This window comes from Drosophila sechellia, chromosome 3R (assembly GCF_004382195.2).
Source record: "Drosophila sechellia strain sech25 chromosome 3R, ASM438219v1, whole genome shotgun sequence".
Lineage (NCBI taxonomy): Eukaryota > Metazoa > Arthropoda > Insecta > Diptera > Drosophilidae > Drosophila > Drosophila sechellia.
In genome coordinates this window covers 25740196-25757622 of record NC_045952.1, presented here as the reverse complement: position 1 = coordinate 25757622, position 17427 = coordinate 25740196, and the positions used below count along the sequence as shown (strand labels likewise).

The 17427-nt window shown below is 48.8% G+C and overlaps 7 protein-coding genes across 13 annotated transcripts; 4 read left to right on the top strand and 3 right to left on the bottom strand.

Moving 5' to 3' along the window:
* Positions 1-100: 100 nt before the first annotated feature.
* On the bottom strand, positions 101-3089 carry LOC6617162 (transcription initiation factor IIA subunit 1). Of its 3 annotated transcripts, none has more exons than XM_032721898.1 (7): positions 2922-3089; positions 1817-2017; positions 1524-1544; positions 1153-1458; positions 888-1095; positions 580-824; positions 101-515 (listed from the first exon to the last, which is right to left on the bottom strand). In XM_032721898.1, the coding sequence occupies exons 1-7, from the start codon at positions 2943-2945 to the stop codon at positions 408-410; spliced, it is 1113 nt and encodes a 370-aa protein (XP_032577789.1). In that variant the 5' UTR covers positions 2946-3089; the 3' UTR covers positions 101-407. The 3 variants fall into 3 exon arrangements, with proteins under 3 accessions (XP_032577789.1, XP_002041489.1, XP_032577790.1); XM_002041453.2 differs by having other exon boundaries at positions 1524-1532; XM_032721899.1 differs by lacking the exon at positions 1524-1544 and having other exon boundaries at positions 105-515; positions 2922-3088.
* A 310-nt stretch (positions 3090-3399) lies between these two features.
* LOC6617161 (serine/threonine-protein kinase pelle) lies at positions 3400-5428 on the top strand. Its single transcript, XM_002041452.2, has 3 exons — positions 3400-3930; positions 3989-4654; positions 4717-5428. The coding sequence occupies exons 1-3, from the start codon at positions 3611-3613 to the stop codon at positions 5234-5236; spliced, it is 1506 nt and encodes a 501-aa protein (XP_002041488.1). The 5' UTR covers positions 3400-3610; the 3' UTR covers positions 5237-5428.
* Positions 5429-5523: 95 nt separating this feature from the next.
* On the top strand, positions 5524-8304 carry LOC6617160 (tubulin polyglutamylase TTLL13). The gene is made up of 6 exons (XM_032721896.1): positions 5524-6142; positions 6195-6491; positions 6549-6702; positions 6756-7390; positions 7451-7991; positions 8057-8304. The coding sequence occupies exons 1-6, from the start codon at positions 5718-5720 to the stop codon at positions 8165-8167; spliced, it is 2163 nt and encodes a 720-aa protein (XP_032577787.1). The 5' UTR covers positions 5524-5717; the 3' UTR covers positions 8168-8304.
* Positions 8305-8613: 309 nt separating this feature from the next.
* Positions 8614-10542, top strand: LOC6617159 (filamin-A). Its single transcript, XM_002041450.2, has 3 exons — positions 8614-8874; positions 8955-9329; positions 9394-10542. Exons 1-3 carry the CDS (start codon positions 8730-8732, stop codon positions 9687-9689), a joined length of 816 nt encoding a protein of 271 aa, XP_002041486.1. The 5' UTR covers positions 8614-8729; the 3' UTR covers positions 9690-10542.
* Positions 10543-11279: 737 nt separating this feature from the next.
* LOC6617158 lies at positions 11280-14079 on the top strand. 5 transcript variants are annotated; one of them, XM_032721901.1, is made up of 5 exons: positions 11280-11340; positions 12468-12589; positions 12649-12965; positions 13036-13158; positions 13221-14079. In XM_032721901.1, the coding sequence occupies exons 2-5, from the start codon at positions 12584-12586 to the stop codon at positions 13699-13701; spliced, it is 927 nt and encodes a 308-aa protein (XP_032577792.1). In that variant the 5' UTR covers positions 11280-11340; positions 12468-12583; the 3' UTR covers positions 13702-14079. The 5 variants fall into 5 exon arrangements, with proteins under 5 accessions (XP_032577792.1, XP_002041485.1, XP_032577791.1 ...); XM_002041449.2 differs by having other exon boundaries at positions 11293-11513; XM_032721900.1 differs by having other exon boundaries at positions 11293-11519.
* A 4-nt stretch (positions 14080-14083) lies between these two features.
* LOC6617157 (E3 ubiquitin-protein ligase MARCH5) lies at positions 14084-15095 on the bottom strand. Its single transcript, XM_002041448.2, has one exon. The coding sequence runs from the start codon at positions 15034-15036 to the stop codon at positions 14179-14181; it is 858 nt and encodes a 285-aa protein (XP_002041484.1). The 5' UTR covers positions 15037-15095; the 3' UTR covers positions 14084-14178.
* An 84-nt stretch (positions 15096-15179) lies between these two features.
* On the bottom strand, positions 15180-17242 carry LOC6617156 (DNA polymerase alpha subunit B). Its single transcript, XM_002041447.2, has one exon. The coding sequence runs from the start codon at positions 17149-17151 to the stop codon at positions 15322-15324; it is 1830 nt and encodes a 609-aa protein (XP_002041483.1). The 5' UTR covers positions 17152-17242; the 3' UTR covers positions 15180-15321.
* Positions 17243-17427: the final 185 nt, after the last annotated feature.

Sequence of the window (17427 nt, the reverse complement as noted above, 5' to 3'; positions counted from 1 at the left end):
ATGGTTTTTAATTGCCCAAAATTGGCGTATTTCCCGATTTATATCTGTAGTATACCCATTCAAATCCCGCACTTGTTTGTGAGAACCGCAAGCTCGCAACTTTCACAAATGATTTCAGTTTATTGACACAAAAGTTATGCAGCACTTTAATACATATAATTTAGATGGTTGGTTGCAACACACCCTTTAGCTATCGTAATACAAAACAGATGGAACTAAAATAAGATACAGTGTCGGCCCGAGTACGTTGTTGCTTTCTGTGCAGACGGTGTCGCTTGGTCATGTGGCCCAGTGATGCAGAGACCGGTCTGGTTAGCCATTGTCGTCCAGGGCTGAAGGCGCATTCGATGAGGCTTTTTGTTTGATGTCTTTTGTTAATATATATTCGCTCGCTCAACTGCCATCCATTACCACTCGGCGTCGCCATTCGATTTCTGGAACACGTAGTCCTTGCCCCGCATGTTCATGATGCCATCTTTGAGATAGAATTTCCATTTGTTTCGCGACCTGGTGATCTGCGGAGCAGAGTTCAGACAGACATATAAGCTGCAACTCATTGGAACGAATCTGCGAACTTACCTTATCGTACTGACAAACAATCACGTTATCTGTGTCAAACATTTCGGCAGAGTCTTCGTCGGTGACATCGTCTTCGCTGTTGAGCGGCTCCTCCTCGGCAGCATCCTCGTGCTCCGCATCCTCGTCATCGTCTTTGTCTAGGTCATCGTCGTCGTCGTTGTCGATGTTGTCGTCGCTCTCCTCGCTTTCATCCTCATCGGAGGAGTCCAGGGCACCGTCCAGTTGCTTGGCAGCGGCAAGACTTTCTAATATCACAGAATAATTGTTATAAGTAGGCGGGCGGCTGGAAAGGATTTGAGTCTGCTTACTCTGGTGATTGGCGCTGCTCAGTGCTGCGTTCACATGCTGCTGCAGCACAGACGAGGCCAACGTGGTGGGCAAGGACATAATGGATGAAATCAGGTGGGCCGTCAGTATTTGAGTCAACTGATTCTCTTGCAGCGCTGAGGCAGGCACTTGTATGGTGAGCACTCGAGATTCCGAACTGGCAGAGCCGGCTGGCGATGGCAGCGTGATCTGTGAAGTTAAGTGAATTAAGCTCGATTCCCATGTTGTAATCTGCCATTAACTCACGTTAACTGGCATAATGCGGTTGGGGTCCAGCGTGGCCACAATTGGAATGGAACCCTGTCCACTGCTCGCCGCCTGCTGCTGTTTCTGCATCATGGCTGCTCCCGAGGTAGGATGCAGTGGCGGCGGATTCTGTGAGTTAACTTCCTGCTTGATGGGCACCAGCCCGTTCCTCATGCCGCTGCCGGCGGCCATACCAGCGGACGACTTGAGCCCCACCATCGAGGACATAGAGCTACTGCCGCCCATATGTTGGTGTGATGTGACCGCGGTTGCGGCGGCGGCCTTCTTAGCCTTGGCATTCGCTGCCTGCAAATGAATAGAGCATTAGTGGACTTGATTCTGGAAATTCTCCCGCAGACAGATGGCTTTACCTTGTGGCTCTGCATTCGAAACTTGCGTTTGGATGTGAGGGCGCATGAATATGAATGGTTTTTTGAATGGATTTTGATGATGTGCAAATAGCAGCGCATTAGTCGATGTTGTTGGTGAGGCGCGTTGCATTGTAGTGGTTTAAGTGGTTGAGCATACGGAAGATAAAGCAAGATATCTTAGTTGGAAATGTCATTGGGATGAAGATATCACACATTGTAAGGACCCACTTAAGGACTATGTTAGACAGACACAAGGATTCTCGACCCTAACCCTAGGGCTCCGTTTCGCTTACCTTTGGATTGTTGGCCACGATGGGCGGCGGATGGGAGCCATCGCCGGAGTCCGGGCTCAGCTCGACGGCCTTGCTGGCGAGCAACTTGTTGCGCCAGACCTGCTTCATCTCCTGCAGCACCTGCTCGTCGACGCCCTCGTCCAGGAACGCGTCCCGCACATTTGTGATGACGTCCTCGATCACGGCATGGTACACCTTCAGCTGCGGGCGAGAGGGGATGCGGTTAATTGTGTATAATTAAATCTGAAATGCACGACAAATCTGGGTTTGTGTTGACTTAAACACTCATTATATTATCGCGGCTCAACTCCACGCTATTAGCGCCTAAACAGTTGAGGGTAAAACAATAGGGATTGCTTCGGATACAACCCAAAAAATCCACGGAGAAAGTAAGGGCAAGACGCTATAGAAGTTTAAAATGTGGCGCACAGTATGTGGTGTGCCTTTTGAGCTCCCATTAAAATTCAGACGCAGCTGTAATGTGAATATGCAAAACGCTAATGAGGTATGTAAATTATTTGTTTGCGAAGAATGTTGCAGTGCACATATGTATATACATAGATACCATGCATATACATATATATATGTACAATGTACATATATGTACACCGGTACGCCAATCGCTTGTTTTACTAGTAGTTCGTTTTGCGTTATCAGCGGGCGATAAGGAAGGAGGCCCCGACTTGCAGATAATAGCACAAGCTACGCAGCGTGTATTACTGCTAAATATAACCCCCCGCCATGGGAGTTCCAAGTGCTCCGCGGAAAAGCCGAAAATCGAAAAATCCAGAGGGCAACAAGACTGCAAGGCAACGAACGCACCAATACAACGACAGCCAGACAGATACGCACTCGCACGCACACACATGCACACTCGAGAGGTTGCAGTTTCGGTATCTCGGATTTCAGCAGTAGTAACTATCGTTTTGTAGTAACTACCATGATCACTGGGAAAGCTTTCACTTTCCCGCGTGGGCGGCGAAAGGAGGTGGAGCTGGAGAAAACGGAGAAACTCCTTGGTAGGATGCCATCCATATGTCGGATGCAATGGAGCCACAGCCGCTGACACAATTACCGGATCTCGGGGATCTCGACGGACACTCACCACCGATGTCTGGCACAGCGCCATTTGGACCTTTTTCTCCGCCAGCTTGAGGCTTTTCCGTTCGCTGGTGGTGGGCTAATTGACGTATTTGATGAATTATAAATGGGCGAAGCGAAGAAATAGCGATAGCGATGCGTTCGTGACGGTGGTAGGCGGAGAAGTGTGGCCAGCTGGAGGGACGCCTGAAAACGACGCAAGACCAGCAAACTGCACGGCGCATTTGGTCACACCATGCTTGCATTTGGTCTTCTTTAAAGATATTTTGATAAACAAAATAATGTGCATATTAAAGAAAATATGTAGAAAATATGTAGATAAACCAAAAATCGAGCATTGTAAATAGTTCATCTGCTTTCTATTAAGTTATGAATTTTAAGTTAAGTTCTATTAAGTTATGAATTTAAGTACCTACAACTGTTTCCAGTGTATAATTTGCCAGACATTGGCAGCGTTGCCAGACTGCTTCGCTCTGTTAAGCTGCCATCACTTGTTGCGTTGCTGTAAGCCGCACTGTTAACAAGTCATCCGCAGGTTTTCATCGAATCGAGTTGGGAATTTACCCAAAAGCGATTTTCGTTTCGCTGCAACAGGTTACCACCGTCGCCAACCCCTCATCCCACGGGCACTCTTGCATCCGGAGCCGCATGAATCAGTCGCAACCGGTTGAACCGCTCGCCCAACAGTGAAAGATGAGTGGCGTCCAGACCGCCGAAGCTGAGGCGCAGGCCCAAAACCAAGCGAATGGCAACAGGACCAGGTCGCGCTCCCACTTGGACAACACAATGGCCATCCGACTGCTGCCGTTGCCCGTGCGAGCCCAGCTATGTGCCCACTTGGATGCCCTGGACGTGTGGCAGCAGCTGGCCACGGCCGTTAAACTCTATCCCGACCAGGTGGAGCAGATAAGCAGCCAGAAACAGCGCGGCCGCTCAGCCTCCAATGAGTTTCTCAACATTTGGGGAGGCCAGTACAATCACACAGTGCAAACTTTGTTTGCTTTGTTCAAAAAGTGAGTCAGTTTGAGATAATAACCGCCGAGATACCAGAAATGACTTCTCTTTCCTTAGATTGAAGCTGCACAATGCCATGCGTCTGATCAAAGACTACGTTAGCGAGGATCTGCACAAGTACATACCCAGGAGCGTGCCCACCATCAGCGAGCTGCGCGCTGCTCCCGATTCCAGTGCCAAAGTGGACAATGGCCCGCCGTTTCCCTCCTCCTCGGGTGTCAGCAACTCAAACAACAATCGCACCAGCACAACGGCAACGGAGGAGATTCCCAGTCTGGAGTCCCTGGGCAATATACACATTAGCACGGTCCAGAGGGCAGCCGAATCCTTGCTGGAGATCGATTATGCGGAGCTGGAAAACGCCACGGACGGCTGGAGCCCGGATAATCGACTGGGACAGGGCGGATTTGGCGACGTGTACCGCGGCAAATGGAAGCAACTGGACGTGGCCATTAAGGTGATGAACTACCGCAGTCCCAACATCGACCAGAAAATGGTGGAGCTGCAGCAGAGCTACAACGAACTCAAGTATTTAAACAGCATCCGGCACGACAACATCCTGGCCCTCTACGGATACAGCATCAAAGGTGGAAAGCCGTGTCTTGTCTACCAGCTAATGAAGGGCGGCTCCCTGGAGGCTCGTCTACGAGCTCATAAGGCACAAAACCCACTACCAGCACTCACCTGGCAGCAGCGGTTTAGCATCAGTCTTGGCACAGCTAGGTGGGATTTATCGTATCTTTAGTCGTAACAACCTACTTTAACTTTTCATTTCGTGTCCACAGAGGCATCTACTTCCTGCACACGGCGCGAGGTACTCCGCTGATCCATGGAGACATCAAGCCGGCCAACATCTTGCTCGATCAATGTCTGCTGCCAAAAATCGGAGACTTTGGGCTGGTGCGCGAGGGTCCCAAGTCCTTGGACGCTGTGGTGGAAGTGAACAAAGTTTTCGGCACCAAGATCTACCTGCCACCGGAGTTCCGCAACTTCAGACAACTCAGCACGGGCGTGGACGTCTACAGCTTCGGCATTGTGCTGTTGGAGGTGTTCACGGGTCGTCAGGTGACGGATCGTGTGCCGGAAAACGAGACGAAGAAGAATTTGCTGGACTACGTCAAACAGCAGTGGCGGCAAAACCGGAAGGAGCTGCTGGAGAAGCACTTGGCAGCACCGATGGGCAAGGAGCTGGACATGTGCATGTGCGCCATCGAGGCGGGCTTGCACTGTACAGCCCTGGATCCGCAGGACCGTCCATCCATGCACGCGGTGCTCAAGCGTTTCGAGCCATTTGTTACCGACTAGATGTGCCTTATTATAATGTAACCATTTTATTGACGAACTTAAAATGCTCGAAGGACCATTTACACATTTTGTGATCAATCGCAATATATGTTTTTAACTTTAACATTCCGAAGAAAATTCCATAAAGACTTATTGTTATGATAAAATTGTAAATGCTTAAACTATTGTTAATTACAATTTTTTTACACTTAATTATTAGTTTGATGTTAAAAAAAACTAAATTTAAGATATGCCCGAAATCGGTGATTTAAAACTCAAACGACTCAAGCGACGTGGCCAGTGGAGCTAAGTTTTGATTTTAGCGTCATTTCGGTTATAACTATTTTCATTTTCGCAACACAATCATCGCAAAATAATATTGTTTTTATTCGTGGCGAAGAATTCCGGCTCTACCCATTGACACGAATCAATTTTATAGATATAGCTTTTAGCACGTGATAAATTTTCAATTTTTAATCAAGGACGACCAGCAGACAAGGCAATGAATTTAAAAAATTCCAAGTTTTTCAAGAGGATTCAGGAGCTGCGCCACTTCTCCAAGGAGAAAATTCGGAAGGATCGCGAAAAGAGGACACACGTTGCTCGCGCCCTGGACATGGCTCTTAATGAGCAGCCGTGCTTGGACCGGGAATGGTTCAGTCCGGAGCAATCACCGCCACTGCAGCCCATGTCCCCACGCCGCCGGATGAAGAAGACCCGGTGCCTCAAGAGGAGGGCAGCCGCCGGCAAGCAAGTGGGTGACAACTCCCCATATTACGGACCATCTTCTGGCGAAAACAGTCCAAAGCCTGCTGACGAAGCCAAACTGCAGGGCTTCATTCAACTGAACAACAAGACCTACCGAGTGGAATGCCCCACTCGGGTGCTCAATCCTCCCATGAACGTCGACGAGGAGCGGCCAGCCAGGTGATCTTCCTTAGCTTTGGCTTTGTATAAAGCTTCTAACATAATCCTCCAGCGAAACCAAGAGTACCATCTGCGTGTCCAACTCGCGCTACGCCATGATTGGGAAGATCTCCAAGACGCTGGGCTACAAGTTGGTCAAGGAGTCCAAGATGTGGAACATCCTCTGGTCGGATTCGTTTCCCGGCGTGGAGCTATTCAAGAACATGAAGCGCTTCCAGCAGATTAATCACTTTCCGGGCATGATCGAGATCTGTCGCAAGGATCTCCTCTCGCGGAATCTAAACCGGATGCTAAAGATCTTTCCGCAGGACTACAAAATATTTCCCAAGACCTGGATGCTGCCGGCGGAGTGAGTAAACCCCAACCTCACACTGAGGGTGCTAATCATTGATTGCAACGATTTCAGCTATGGAGATGCCATGAACTACGCGCTCAATCACAAGCGCACGTTCATCCTGAAACCGGATTCTGGTGCCCAGGGTCGTGGCATCTGGCTGACAAACGACCTGAAGACCATAGGTCCTCACGAGCGCCTCATCTGCCAAACGTACATAAACAGGGTAAAGTAGCCCCTGTACCTCCGGAATCCTAACCATCGCATCCACTTTTTCAGCCCCTGCTCATCGATGGCTACAAGTTCGATCTGCGTGTCTACACATTGATTACCTCCGTGGATCCCCTGCGCATCTTCGTGTACAACGAGGGATTGGCCAGATTTGCCACGAACAAGTACGTGGAGCCCACGCCCGGAAACGCCAACGATCTGTACATGCACTTGACCAACTACTCGGTGAACAAGCGGAACTCGCATTACGAACTGTGCGACAACGATGACTGTGGCAGCAAGAGGAAGCTGAGCGCCATCAACACTTGGATGCGGCGGCACAACTACGATGTGGAGGAGTTCTGGAGCAATGTGGACGACGTGATCATTAAGACGGTGCTGAGCGCGTGGCCAGTGCTGAAACACAACTACCATGCCTGCTTTCCGGGTCACGACAAGATCCAGGCCTGCTTCGAGATCCTCGGCTTCGACATCCTGGTGGACTGGAAGCTGAAGCCCTACATCCTCGAGGTCAACCACTCGCCCAGTTTCCATACCAACGAGCAGGTGGACAGGGAGGTAAAGCGACCGCTCATCCGGGACACCTTGAACTTGGTTAGCACGGTCCTGGCGGACAAGAGGCAGATTCTGAAGGAGGATCGCAAGCGGGTCAAGCAGCGACTGCTCAAGATCAGGGGAGACCCGTAAGGAGACTCGATCATCATCATCGGTAACCCACATATGTACATATTTTCAATTTCCAGACCAGTACAACGTCCGCGTCTTGGTGGCGGCACCTCCAAGCCCAAAATTGATGTCCAGAAGGGCAGTCCGGATGCCCAGCCCGTGGATGTTGAACCCGAAGCTGAGGACCATGGCCCACTGGCCCAGCAAATCGCCTGGGAGGAGAGTCATTTGGGCAATTTCAGGAAGATAATGCCGCCACCAGACCTGAGCAAGCTGGACTACTACACTCGCTTCTATGCGCAGTCGAACCAGGTGTCCATCTTTGCGGAGACGGCGGCCAGTAAAAAGCGCGAGGATCTCGCGCGCAAGATGCGCATCCAGATCGAGGAGAAGAAAGCCAAGCAGCAGCAGATGCTGAACGGGAAGGCCAAGCGGGATGCTAGGAAACGACACACCGTGCTGCTGCCGCGGGCGGTGCGCGAGAGGAACCGGATGAACCTCTTCCGGCTGAGGGAGAACTGGTCGCCGGGCTTCATATCGGATGCGGAGGAGCGACTGCGCCACACCTGGCTGCACATGCGGGCGGAGGCGATACGAACGCTCAAGATCACCGAAAATGTAAGTCGGTTCACTTCCAAAAAAAAAAAGATACATTTACATTTAAGGAAGATACTCGTCCGCAGATCTACAGCAATCTCTACGAAACTGGACTCCTGACCAACACGGACATGGTCGTCTATCCGCATCTCTACCACAACTTGCAGCACGGCTACGACATCAAACATGTTCCATAGTCAGTCATTTGGCCCAACTCCAGCCACACAGACTACTCACACTCATCCACAATGTGTTATTAAAATTCGTTGATTAAATTTAAATTGCTGCTCGTCACAAGAAATGTAATAAAATGCTTTCGAATCTTTAAAATAAATATTTTTTTAAATATTCGGCGCGGGTAGATTTTTAAGCACATTCCATGGGATTTCTAGTTTTTTAACCTTCAATAATGCGTGTTAATTTGGAGATTCACATTAAAATTTCTTCGATTCATAACAATTTAGATACTCTCCTGTTTGGATTGGAATCGCATCTGGCGGATATTTGCATCTATATCGTGTGTATTTGGCTGGCTGCCCGGCACACAAGCATCGTAAACATTTGCCTCAATCGGATGGGGAGAGCTCCGCCGTCGCGGAGATCGAGAATCTGGCATTCCGAGAGCATTGAGATGGAGAGCAGCGAGTTCAGTCGGTCGAAGGAGCACGCCCCGGGCAGTCGCCAATTAAATTGGGGGAAACTATTTGGAAAATTCTTTAAAAAGCGATTGAAATTCCAATTGGAGAAAACATCAGCGGCATGTTCAAAGTGTCACAGGAGATGCGTCTGAACACGCAGGCCGCCTCCTCCGCCTCCGCCTGCAGTTCGAGTGGGAGTGGTCTTGAGGGCCATAGTCCGAAAGAGGGCGGTATTTTTGGACGCTACCAGCGGACGCCCGATGCGGGTGAGTAGCGTCGAAAGAGGAAATAAACATCGAACCGGCTATTTATACACTACGAATCTCGCGCGCCCCCTCCTCCTTAGATGCCTATCCCTCGGAATCGCCGCGCGTCTATGTGGCACCCGAGCTGACCGACGCCGGCAAGGTGCAGTTGCTCCACTTTCCCAGCGGCGCGTTGAGGGTGAACAGCCCGCTGGGATTCATCATCAAGCGGAACGGGGTCAAGGGAAACTTCGAGGTGCGCGTCGAGGGTCCCAGTGGCCAGCCCATCCAGCCCGTTCGGCAGCAGCAGTTGGATCCGGAGCGCTTCCAGATCGATTGCCAGCTGGCCGCCGGAGCGGGTCTCTACAAGGTGCACATCAAGTGCAATTCCGTGACCCTGCCCCGCTCCCCGTTCATCATCGTGGCCATAGCAGGAGCTACCGAATCCATCGAGGGCAAACCAGCGAGTTCTTCAGGTAGGATATGCCAAGAAAAGTGCACCCAAGCTGGGATAATCAATTGGCATCTTGTGTGCTTTAGTCGCCATCTCGGACTCGGATGCCAGTCGAGTACAGAGCCGTGGCCTGGGCCTCACCCATGTCAGCTTGGTGGAGCGCAACGAGTTCACCGTGGACTGCGGCCAGGCGGGTAGCAACATGCTCCTGGTGGGCGTGCTGGGGCAACGCGGTCCCTGCGAGGAGGTGGTGGTCAGGCATCTGGGACGCGGCATACACAGTGTCAGTTACCGCGTATGCGATCCCGGTGACTACATCCTGGTGGTCAAGTGGGGGGAGCAGAACGTACCCGGATCCCCGTTCAGCTTAAGTGCGGATTAGCCGTAGAAAGTAAATGTGCCTGCATAAATCAGCTGACCTTGATGGGGAGCTACTGCCACCCATATGCCTCCCTGCTCAATGGAATCCTGCGCAGCTCCTCCGGCGATGTCTCCCCACCTAATGATGATTGCCGATGATAGCGTTATGGGTGCTCCAGCCATGCTCCTTGCTGCTCTTTCACCGCCACTAATGACGTTCGCATTTGGAAGCTGATGCTCTTGGCGCCTCACAACCTAATGATGATGACCGGCGAATGTGGAGAATGTGGGTAAGCTGAGTATGACGGGGGCCAATATGTTGTAGTAATGTGTACACTCGAGGTTAGTGCAATAGTCACAAGTTTGGTAAGCAGTGTAATATACTTAAGTAAAAGTAATAATACATTTTAAACACTAGCATGCATTTACCAATAAAAATATATTATAGCTTATGATGCACTAATATACAAAATAACAATTATATAAGAGAGGTGCCATCTTAAAATTATATTGAAAATGTTATATGCACAATAAAGTAAGATAATTACTAAACATATGATTGTAAAATATGATATGATTTTAAGGGTAAATATCAAACTGCCCATCATTGTTTATAGAAATGATAAAAGGTGGGGGCTGCACGATGTTGTTGTTTGTAGCTATTAAAATGTTGCGTTCTCGAAGATGATGACATATTCATTTTGTATTCCTAAACAACCTGTGCTAAGTAACAAAAGAAAAACATATTTGCATTATAGAAACTTCCAAACACTAAGGAAATAATTGATGTAAAATAATGCATTGAAGGTGTGAAAATAGATTGATATTCAACTAAAACCTATTTGAAAGTAAAAATATGTGTCAATAACTAGCAATTTACGTAATATATTTTTCAAAATACAAATAAACAATATTAGTTTGTATGTCTATTATTAATTATCTCAAAGTTTACTATTTATATAGTTGTCTAGGTTTGTAGATAGATTTTCAAATATTTGGTGACCTTGTTATTGGGATTTCGCTTCTCCCAAGTTCTTCTTCTTCCGCCTTGCCCCGCCCCCACCGACCACCGCCCCGCCCTCTATCACTTTTTCAACGAGACGATGTGCAATTTAATGATGATTACCCCAACTGACGACGACTTTGTGGCAGGCAGCGACATTATCATTTTTTGTTATTTAGCCCGCTAATGACGTTCGCTTTTGTTGTTGTTGCTCCATCGCACAACCTAATGATGATGATGATGACCGGCACATACGTGTCGGTGTGACTGTGCCAGTGTGTGTGTGCATTATGCTCCAAGAAAAGCGATTTGTTGAACGGGATGGGGGTAAGGTGGTGATGATGATGATGAGCGATGAAATGCGCTTGCTTTGTTGCGCCCTAACGAGCCGAGATTGAAGCAAGAGTACTGTATTGAGCACGATAAATGGCAGATGACTTGGTTCTATTTCCCTAAAGCCGCAATAAAAATTTTCAATTTCCCACCTTTTGGCGCTGTTCGAAACCCCAACGCACTGCACCAGCGACAGTCTGGCAACGCCATGGCACAATAGCTGCACCGCTCACACCATGTTGCTCTTGCCCTGCCCTGTCTCGCTCGCGCGGAGAACATCATTATAGAGTCGATTGGCGAGAGCTGCGCAGCGGAGGAGCTACAAACTACGTTTTTCGTGTGTTTCCCTCTTGAAGATAATTAAAATTTAATTATTTGAGTTATTATTAAGTTTTGTGCCCCCGCTGTTGGCGTCGCAGTGTTGTTGTTTCGCCCGTTGGTGCATGGAGCAAAGCGAGAAACGTAACAATAGAACGCAATCAACGCAAGAAAATCGGATGTGGCTGCGATGTGAGTGTGTGTATCTCTGAAATGGGAAAAGTGTGTGCGTGTGTGTATTTGAGAAATGTAACCTCTCACCCCCCCCGCGAACTTACATATATGTACATAGGCTCCAAATGCTGCTACCCCGCTGCCGCGGTCGCCGTCGCCGTCGACGTCGGCGGAGCATCTTCATCCGCATCTGAGCCCAACTCCCTTGTACACTTGAGTTACCGCTTCACTTCGATTCCAAACGTCGCCGCATCCACTTCTCATCTTCTGCTGCTGCCGCTGCTGCTGCATGCAAATCGCAACTTGTTTCGCTCGCACAATTAATATTTGTTTACCGTTTACCGTTCGGTTTGCATTGCATGCGTGTGTGTTTGTGCGGGAGCGGCTGAGCTGCGTCGGTGTGTGTGAACCGGCTTAATGAGAATTGAAAGCTAGAAAAGATACAATGTACAACGACTAGTGGATACCCTTTAGTGCCAGAAAATGTGTTGTAAGCCATTGGGATTACTGATGGGCTTTACCATTTACGGTACAAACAACATGGGATCGACAAAACCATTGGCTGCCAAATTTAAAACAATTCCTATTGCATTTTAAAAACACTTGTGTTTTAAACGTTCAAGCTGAATTTCTTTGAATCCAAACTGTGCTGCAGATTATTAGAATGTTATTATATATTGAATGTATTGCCACAATATACCCTTTAACTGCCGCGAGAACCCAGTAAACTCAGAAATGCAATCTTTCGTAATACCTTTGTGGGAAGGTATTGGGATTCAAAAGATTAATTACCATTTCAATGCAATTAAATAGTCGTCAAATAGGTTGCAGACCATATGTTGGGTAGTTTATTTAAGTGTGGTTCGCACTTTTTAGGAAATCCCTGAAAATCATAGGGATTGCGATATTAATACTAATACAAATAGTAAACAATGGCACCTGCACGGTAACTAATCATTTGATTTATTTCAGGAGCGAATCCGTGTACAATATGCCAGCCCACTAGATAAACCGCTTCATGTCCTCCATCAGCTGGCAGACGAAGATTGTCGGGCAATCCCAGTTGTCGGCAGCAAGACCCATGTGAAATGCCTGTAAGTTATCTTCGGAATCAGTATCTTTGTCACCCATATAATGGTATACCTATTCGCAGTATGAAAAATTCAACAAAAAGCGCCGACAATGGGAGGATAGTGGTGTTCTAGAGCTGATCAAACTATGGAAAGTCTGCGCCTATGAGCTGCGCACCATTAAACGCAATGGCCATCTGTATGTGGCAATGGCCAAGCAGCTAACCTCGCTGGGCGTCCCTGTTACCGCACTCGAGGTTCACTTCAAAGTCAACAATCTAACGCAGCGCTACCGACAGGAGCAAAAGACCTTCGAGACCACAGGCATCATCAGCACCTGGAAGTTCTACAGTCAAGTGGATGATGTGTTTAAGAGTCTGGCCGCACACACCGGTTACAAGTCAGTTGAGATGAATAAATATTTGCAAGATGGCAATTTCGAACTAACAAAATATCTTATTATTCCGCAGAGACAAACGCATGACAAGTGCGTCCAATACGAGCAGCTTACCATCTACATCCGAGTCACCAGTTTGGAAGAATCCAATGTCTCAGCAAGAGTTTAATAGCAACAACACGGAGGGGTTCTATAAGTAAGCACTAGCATTGCAACCCCTAGCTCACAACATGTTTAAATAACGATTGGGATTTGCAGGACCGAGTACGGCATGCATCGGCACTTTATGGACCACTCCCAGCCACCACCCAATGCCGGCAGCGTGGACAACTTCATGGCCTCCTCGGCGGCCGTGGCGGCGGTAGCTGCCGCTGCCTCGGCCCGCCTGGCGGATAATAACATGGATCAGCAAATGAACACGGCTGCCGGTGGAAGCGGCGGCAGTGGTGGTGGCGGTGGCAACACCAATGGAGGCGTGGCCAACTACCAGAAGATCAAAAAGTCGCACGAGGACTACGACAAGTTCGTGGACATTGTGAAGAACATCGTGGACACGCACAAGAGCACTCCGGACAAGGTGGACACCTTCGGCGACTTTATTAAATCGTACATGAAGCGCTGGCCGGAGCGGCTGCAGGACGAGGCCATTAACCACATCACCAACTACGTGATCGTGAAGAACATGGAGCACAGCATGGTCAGCAGCCACAATCCCGAGGGGGTGAACAACCGACAATAACAATACAAGCAGGAGCCCAACAACTGAACGAGTTGTTGGACGACGCAGCTCCAGGAACCAGGCACAGAAGCCGAACAAAGTGAGACGTCAGGCGAAGATTACTTAAGTTGGCGCGCAGTTACTTAACCGCATCTGAGTTGCGGCCAAGTTCGTTGGACACACACCCGGCATACAGTATTTTTTGTATAGTTAAAATATACATTGGAGTTTTAGTTCTCGACGATCGCGCCCTCGATACAGAGTTGACTTCCGTAAAGAGGGGCAGGATCGATCAATCCGTGCATAGAGATCCTAGGGAGTACATTACATTTAGACACCATTTCCTACTGTTAGCTGTAAACTATTATATATAAATTAATAAATGCTTTAATTTAACAATGCACTATTGTAACAAGTTTTCTCACGAAAATTTTACACTTTACAATTTGAGCACATAGTCTAATTACTTCTTGCTACTCTTGCAGATCTTGAGATTACCTAGTGTCCGTCTAACTCCACAAGGTTTTCATCCGTGTAATCCAAAACGCGACTCTGCATACGGCGGATGTATTGGTTATGCATGAGGTACATTTTCAAGATTCCCTTAATCGCTATGAAAGTCAATCCTCCAAAAAGAGTTTGTTGCAACTTATCGTCGACAGAGCTGTAAAGAACCCTACCCACGTACATGGATATGGTGGGCAAGAGGATGGCTCCACAGAACACACGCGATCCCGAATTTTCCTTCATTGGCGCAGGAGGAGGGTATGGTTCGGTCTGGTCATATTCCGGTCCTAGGCAGATCCTTGGAAGACTTATAATGAAGCGCAACAGGGCATCTTCCCAGGGAATCATGCGTCCAAGTATCAGAACTACCGATATACATGGGAATACGATCAGAATATGCAACAGGTCTCCCGACTGAATTATTTGATGAACGCGACCTTCCTGACCAGTGATCTGCATATATGTTATTGCTCCGAATGAAGTCGCTGACAAATAGGCAAAGGCCACCGTGAAGACAATGGCCAGGCAATTATAAAAGTGTTTTAGGATAAGACCGTTGGTCAGCTTCAAAGCCCTGTCGAAAATCCCGAGATTTGGGTATGAAATGTTGTACTCCGTTACGCAAAAGGGGCAGGAAACGGGTTGCAGATCGTTGTCGACTGTTCGGGTCATCTCGTCGATCATGAGGGAAACGCAGCTCTCGTGCACCCACTTATCGCAGAGACATGGATTCACCCAAGCCAGGCCACCGTCCTCCTTATCGGTCTGAAAACACATCCAGCAACGGCGCTCCACTTCCATAGAATCTCCTCCAGCTAAAGCTTGTGGCGCAGCAACGTTTCTAGCCATTGCTGATCTTGTTGTATATAAAACTTAAGTCTGAGAATACTCCAGGGCATATGTTTAATGTTTACAAACAATACAATACCTACTTTGGCACAAAATAACTAATGCTAGTTTGTGGGGTTGGTTGAATGAAAAAAAAAAATGACTTTTATGAAAAGTTATGACAAAGTAGTGTTTATTATATTAACTAATAATATTGTACTGATCTTATTACCCTACTCAATGCAAAATGAACGATAGCGATATTTTCCACTATCCTATCCTTATCATCATCACAAAGTGGTCAGGTTAGATGCGTTGGACTTGGCACGCCACACTGTTGAACATGTTGGCTGGCTTTCCCGGCACCGAAGGCGCCACCAGGAAGCGGGCGAAAGTGCCGCCCTTCTTGTCCGCGACACGGCCGGGATTGATCACCAGGCAGTCGTTGACCAAGCGTACGAAGTGCCGCTGGTCGCTGGGCAGGATGAGCACATTTGGCAGCTGTTTGAGCTGTGCATATTTCAACGCCAGCTGGGAATCGTAGGCCATGTCTTCGTCCGCCGGAGGATACAAAGGATAGAAGGAGCCCTGGTGGAACAAGTGGTTGATGGCCCTGTGCATCCGCTCGCCGGCATTTACAGCAAACTCGTGACTCAGCAGGTGATCCACCACGTCGGTTGAGGTAACGCCCAGCGTAAGGCCATCCAAGTCCACCAGAGATGGATCGGGCAGCATGTATAGATTTGGATAGGTTCTGCGCAGAGTGGGTGGCGGCGTTGGATATACGGAGAGCGCCATGGCGTCCTTCTGACTGGTCACCACCAGCACTGCGGTGTGACTACCAATCGCCTCCATTATTCCCCCAATCATCTTCTCGAAGAATGTATCGAAGGTCTCGGCCAGTTCGCCGACCATCTTGTGGTCCGCATCCAGGAAGGGTCCCGTAAGCACCAGCACGTCAGGTCTGTGATCCTTGAGGTACTTAAGCAGGTCGTGCAGCGGTTCGTAGAAGAGATCCGTACTGTCCGTAAAGGGTCCGGAGGCCACCACAAACTGAAGCTCCCTGTCTATTTGCAGAGGCGTTGCTGGCGTCAGTTTGCGCTCTGTGTGAATCTCCTCTACCATGAAGGTTTTGCCCCTGGGTATGAACCCTTTGGCGAGCACCACTTGACCTGGGAATATGCTGGCAGACTTGACCCTGGAGAAGTTGAGCGTGAGCGTTGGGTCCATTTCATCTTCTATATCGTCATCTAAAACAGCCATAAATGCGGAGTGGGCGTCCAGTGGGCCATCGTCCTCGGAATGAATCATTCCCAACGCGTGGAGTCCACCTGCGGACTGCAATACCTGCCTATCCTGCGGATACCAAATGCACTCGGCTGCGCCTGCTTGTCCAAGTTTCTTGTCCACCAGTGCAGGCCCAGTTTGGTCAAAGCGGACGCGCAGGTTGTGACATCGGTCGGTCAGCAAGTCGTTCATGTAGCCCAAATTGGCGATGGTCAGCGAGGCTTCGTTGTGCAGCAGTTTTTGGGTTACTGGCACCGTGTGCTCCATTTGCGACTGCCAGCTGGAGCCAGCCAGGAGTTTGGGATGTCCGAAGGTGTCGACTATGTCGCCCGGCTTGCCGGCCACTGAGTTGGATGGTGTTTCTAAACCTGCTTTCCTCTTTGCCGATTGGGGTGTATAGCTGGCGGGGCTAAAGAGCACACCGCCCTTGAGATTGGAGCTTCGAACCGACTCCTTCTTGGCCTTGGGCGTATGCAGAGCGGAGGAGTCCACTGCCGATTCGCTGACATAGTCATCAAGCATGCGATCGTCCTCCATGACGCCATATGTAACCAGTGAGTTCGTATCCTGTACAGAGGGCGAACCATATGATTTCACCGTCTGGCCAGTTGTTTTGGAGCACGCCTTGTCCTTCCGCAGCTGGAGCACCTTCCGCTCGAAGTCGCCCAGATTCTCGATCGCAGGATCTTCGCCATGAAGGTGCGACAAGCTGAAGGCCATCCACTGCTCCACGAACTCTGTGGCGTCGTGGATGTTGTACGTAATGGCCAGCTCCGCACACCTGCCCAAAACTGAGTCCGCTGGCTCCACGCCCATCTCGTCGAACTGCTGCTTCAATTCCTCCTCCATTCGTTGTCCTTTCGCTCGGCGTGTAATTTTCGTAAATAAACCTAGCAATTTATTTTGGCGGTAAAACTGGACACAGTGTTGCCAGATTACGATGCTTTTAGCACCTGCTTGAGTTTTCTTATCGATAACAAAGTCAGCAAATGTGTATAGTTTTGATATAGCTTCAACTAAAGCTTAAAAATGTGTTTAATAAACGTCTTTAATAAACGTTATGTATGTGGTTGCTTTTTAAATGTGTTTACTAGAGTTCGATAACATAACATACCCGTCAAGCTG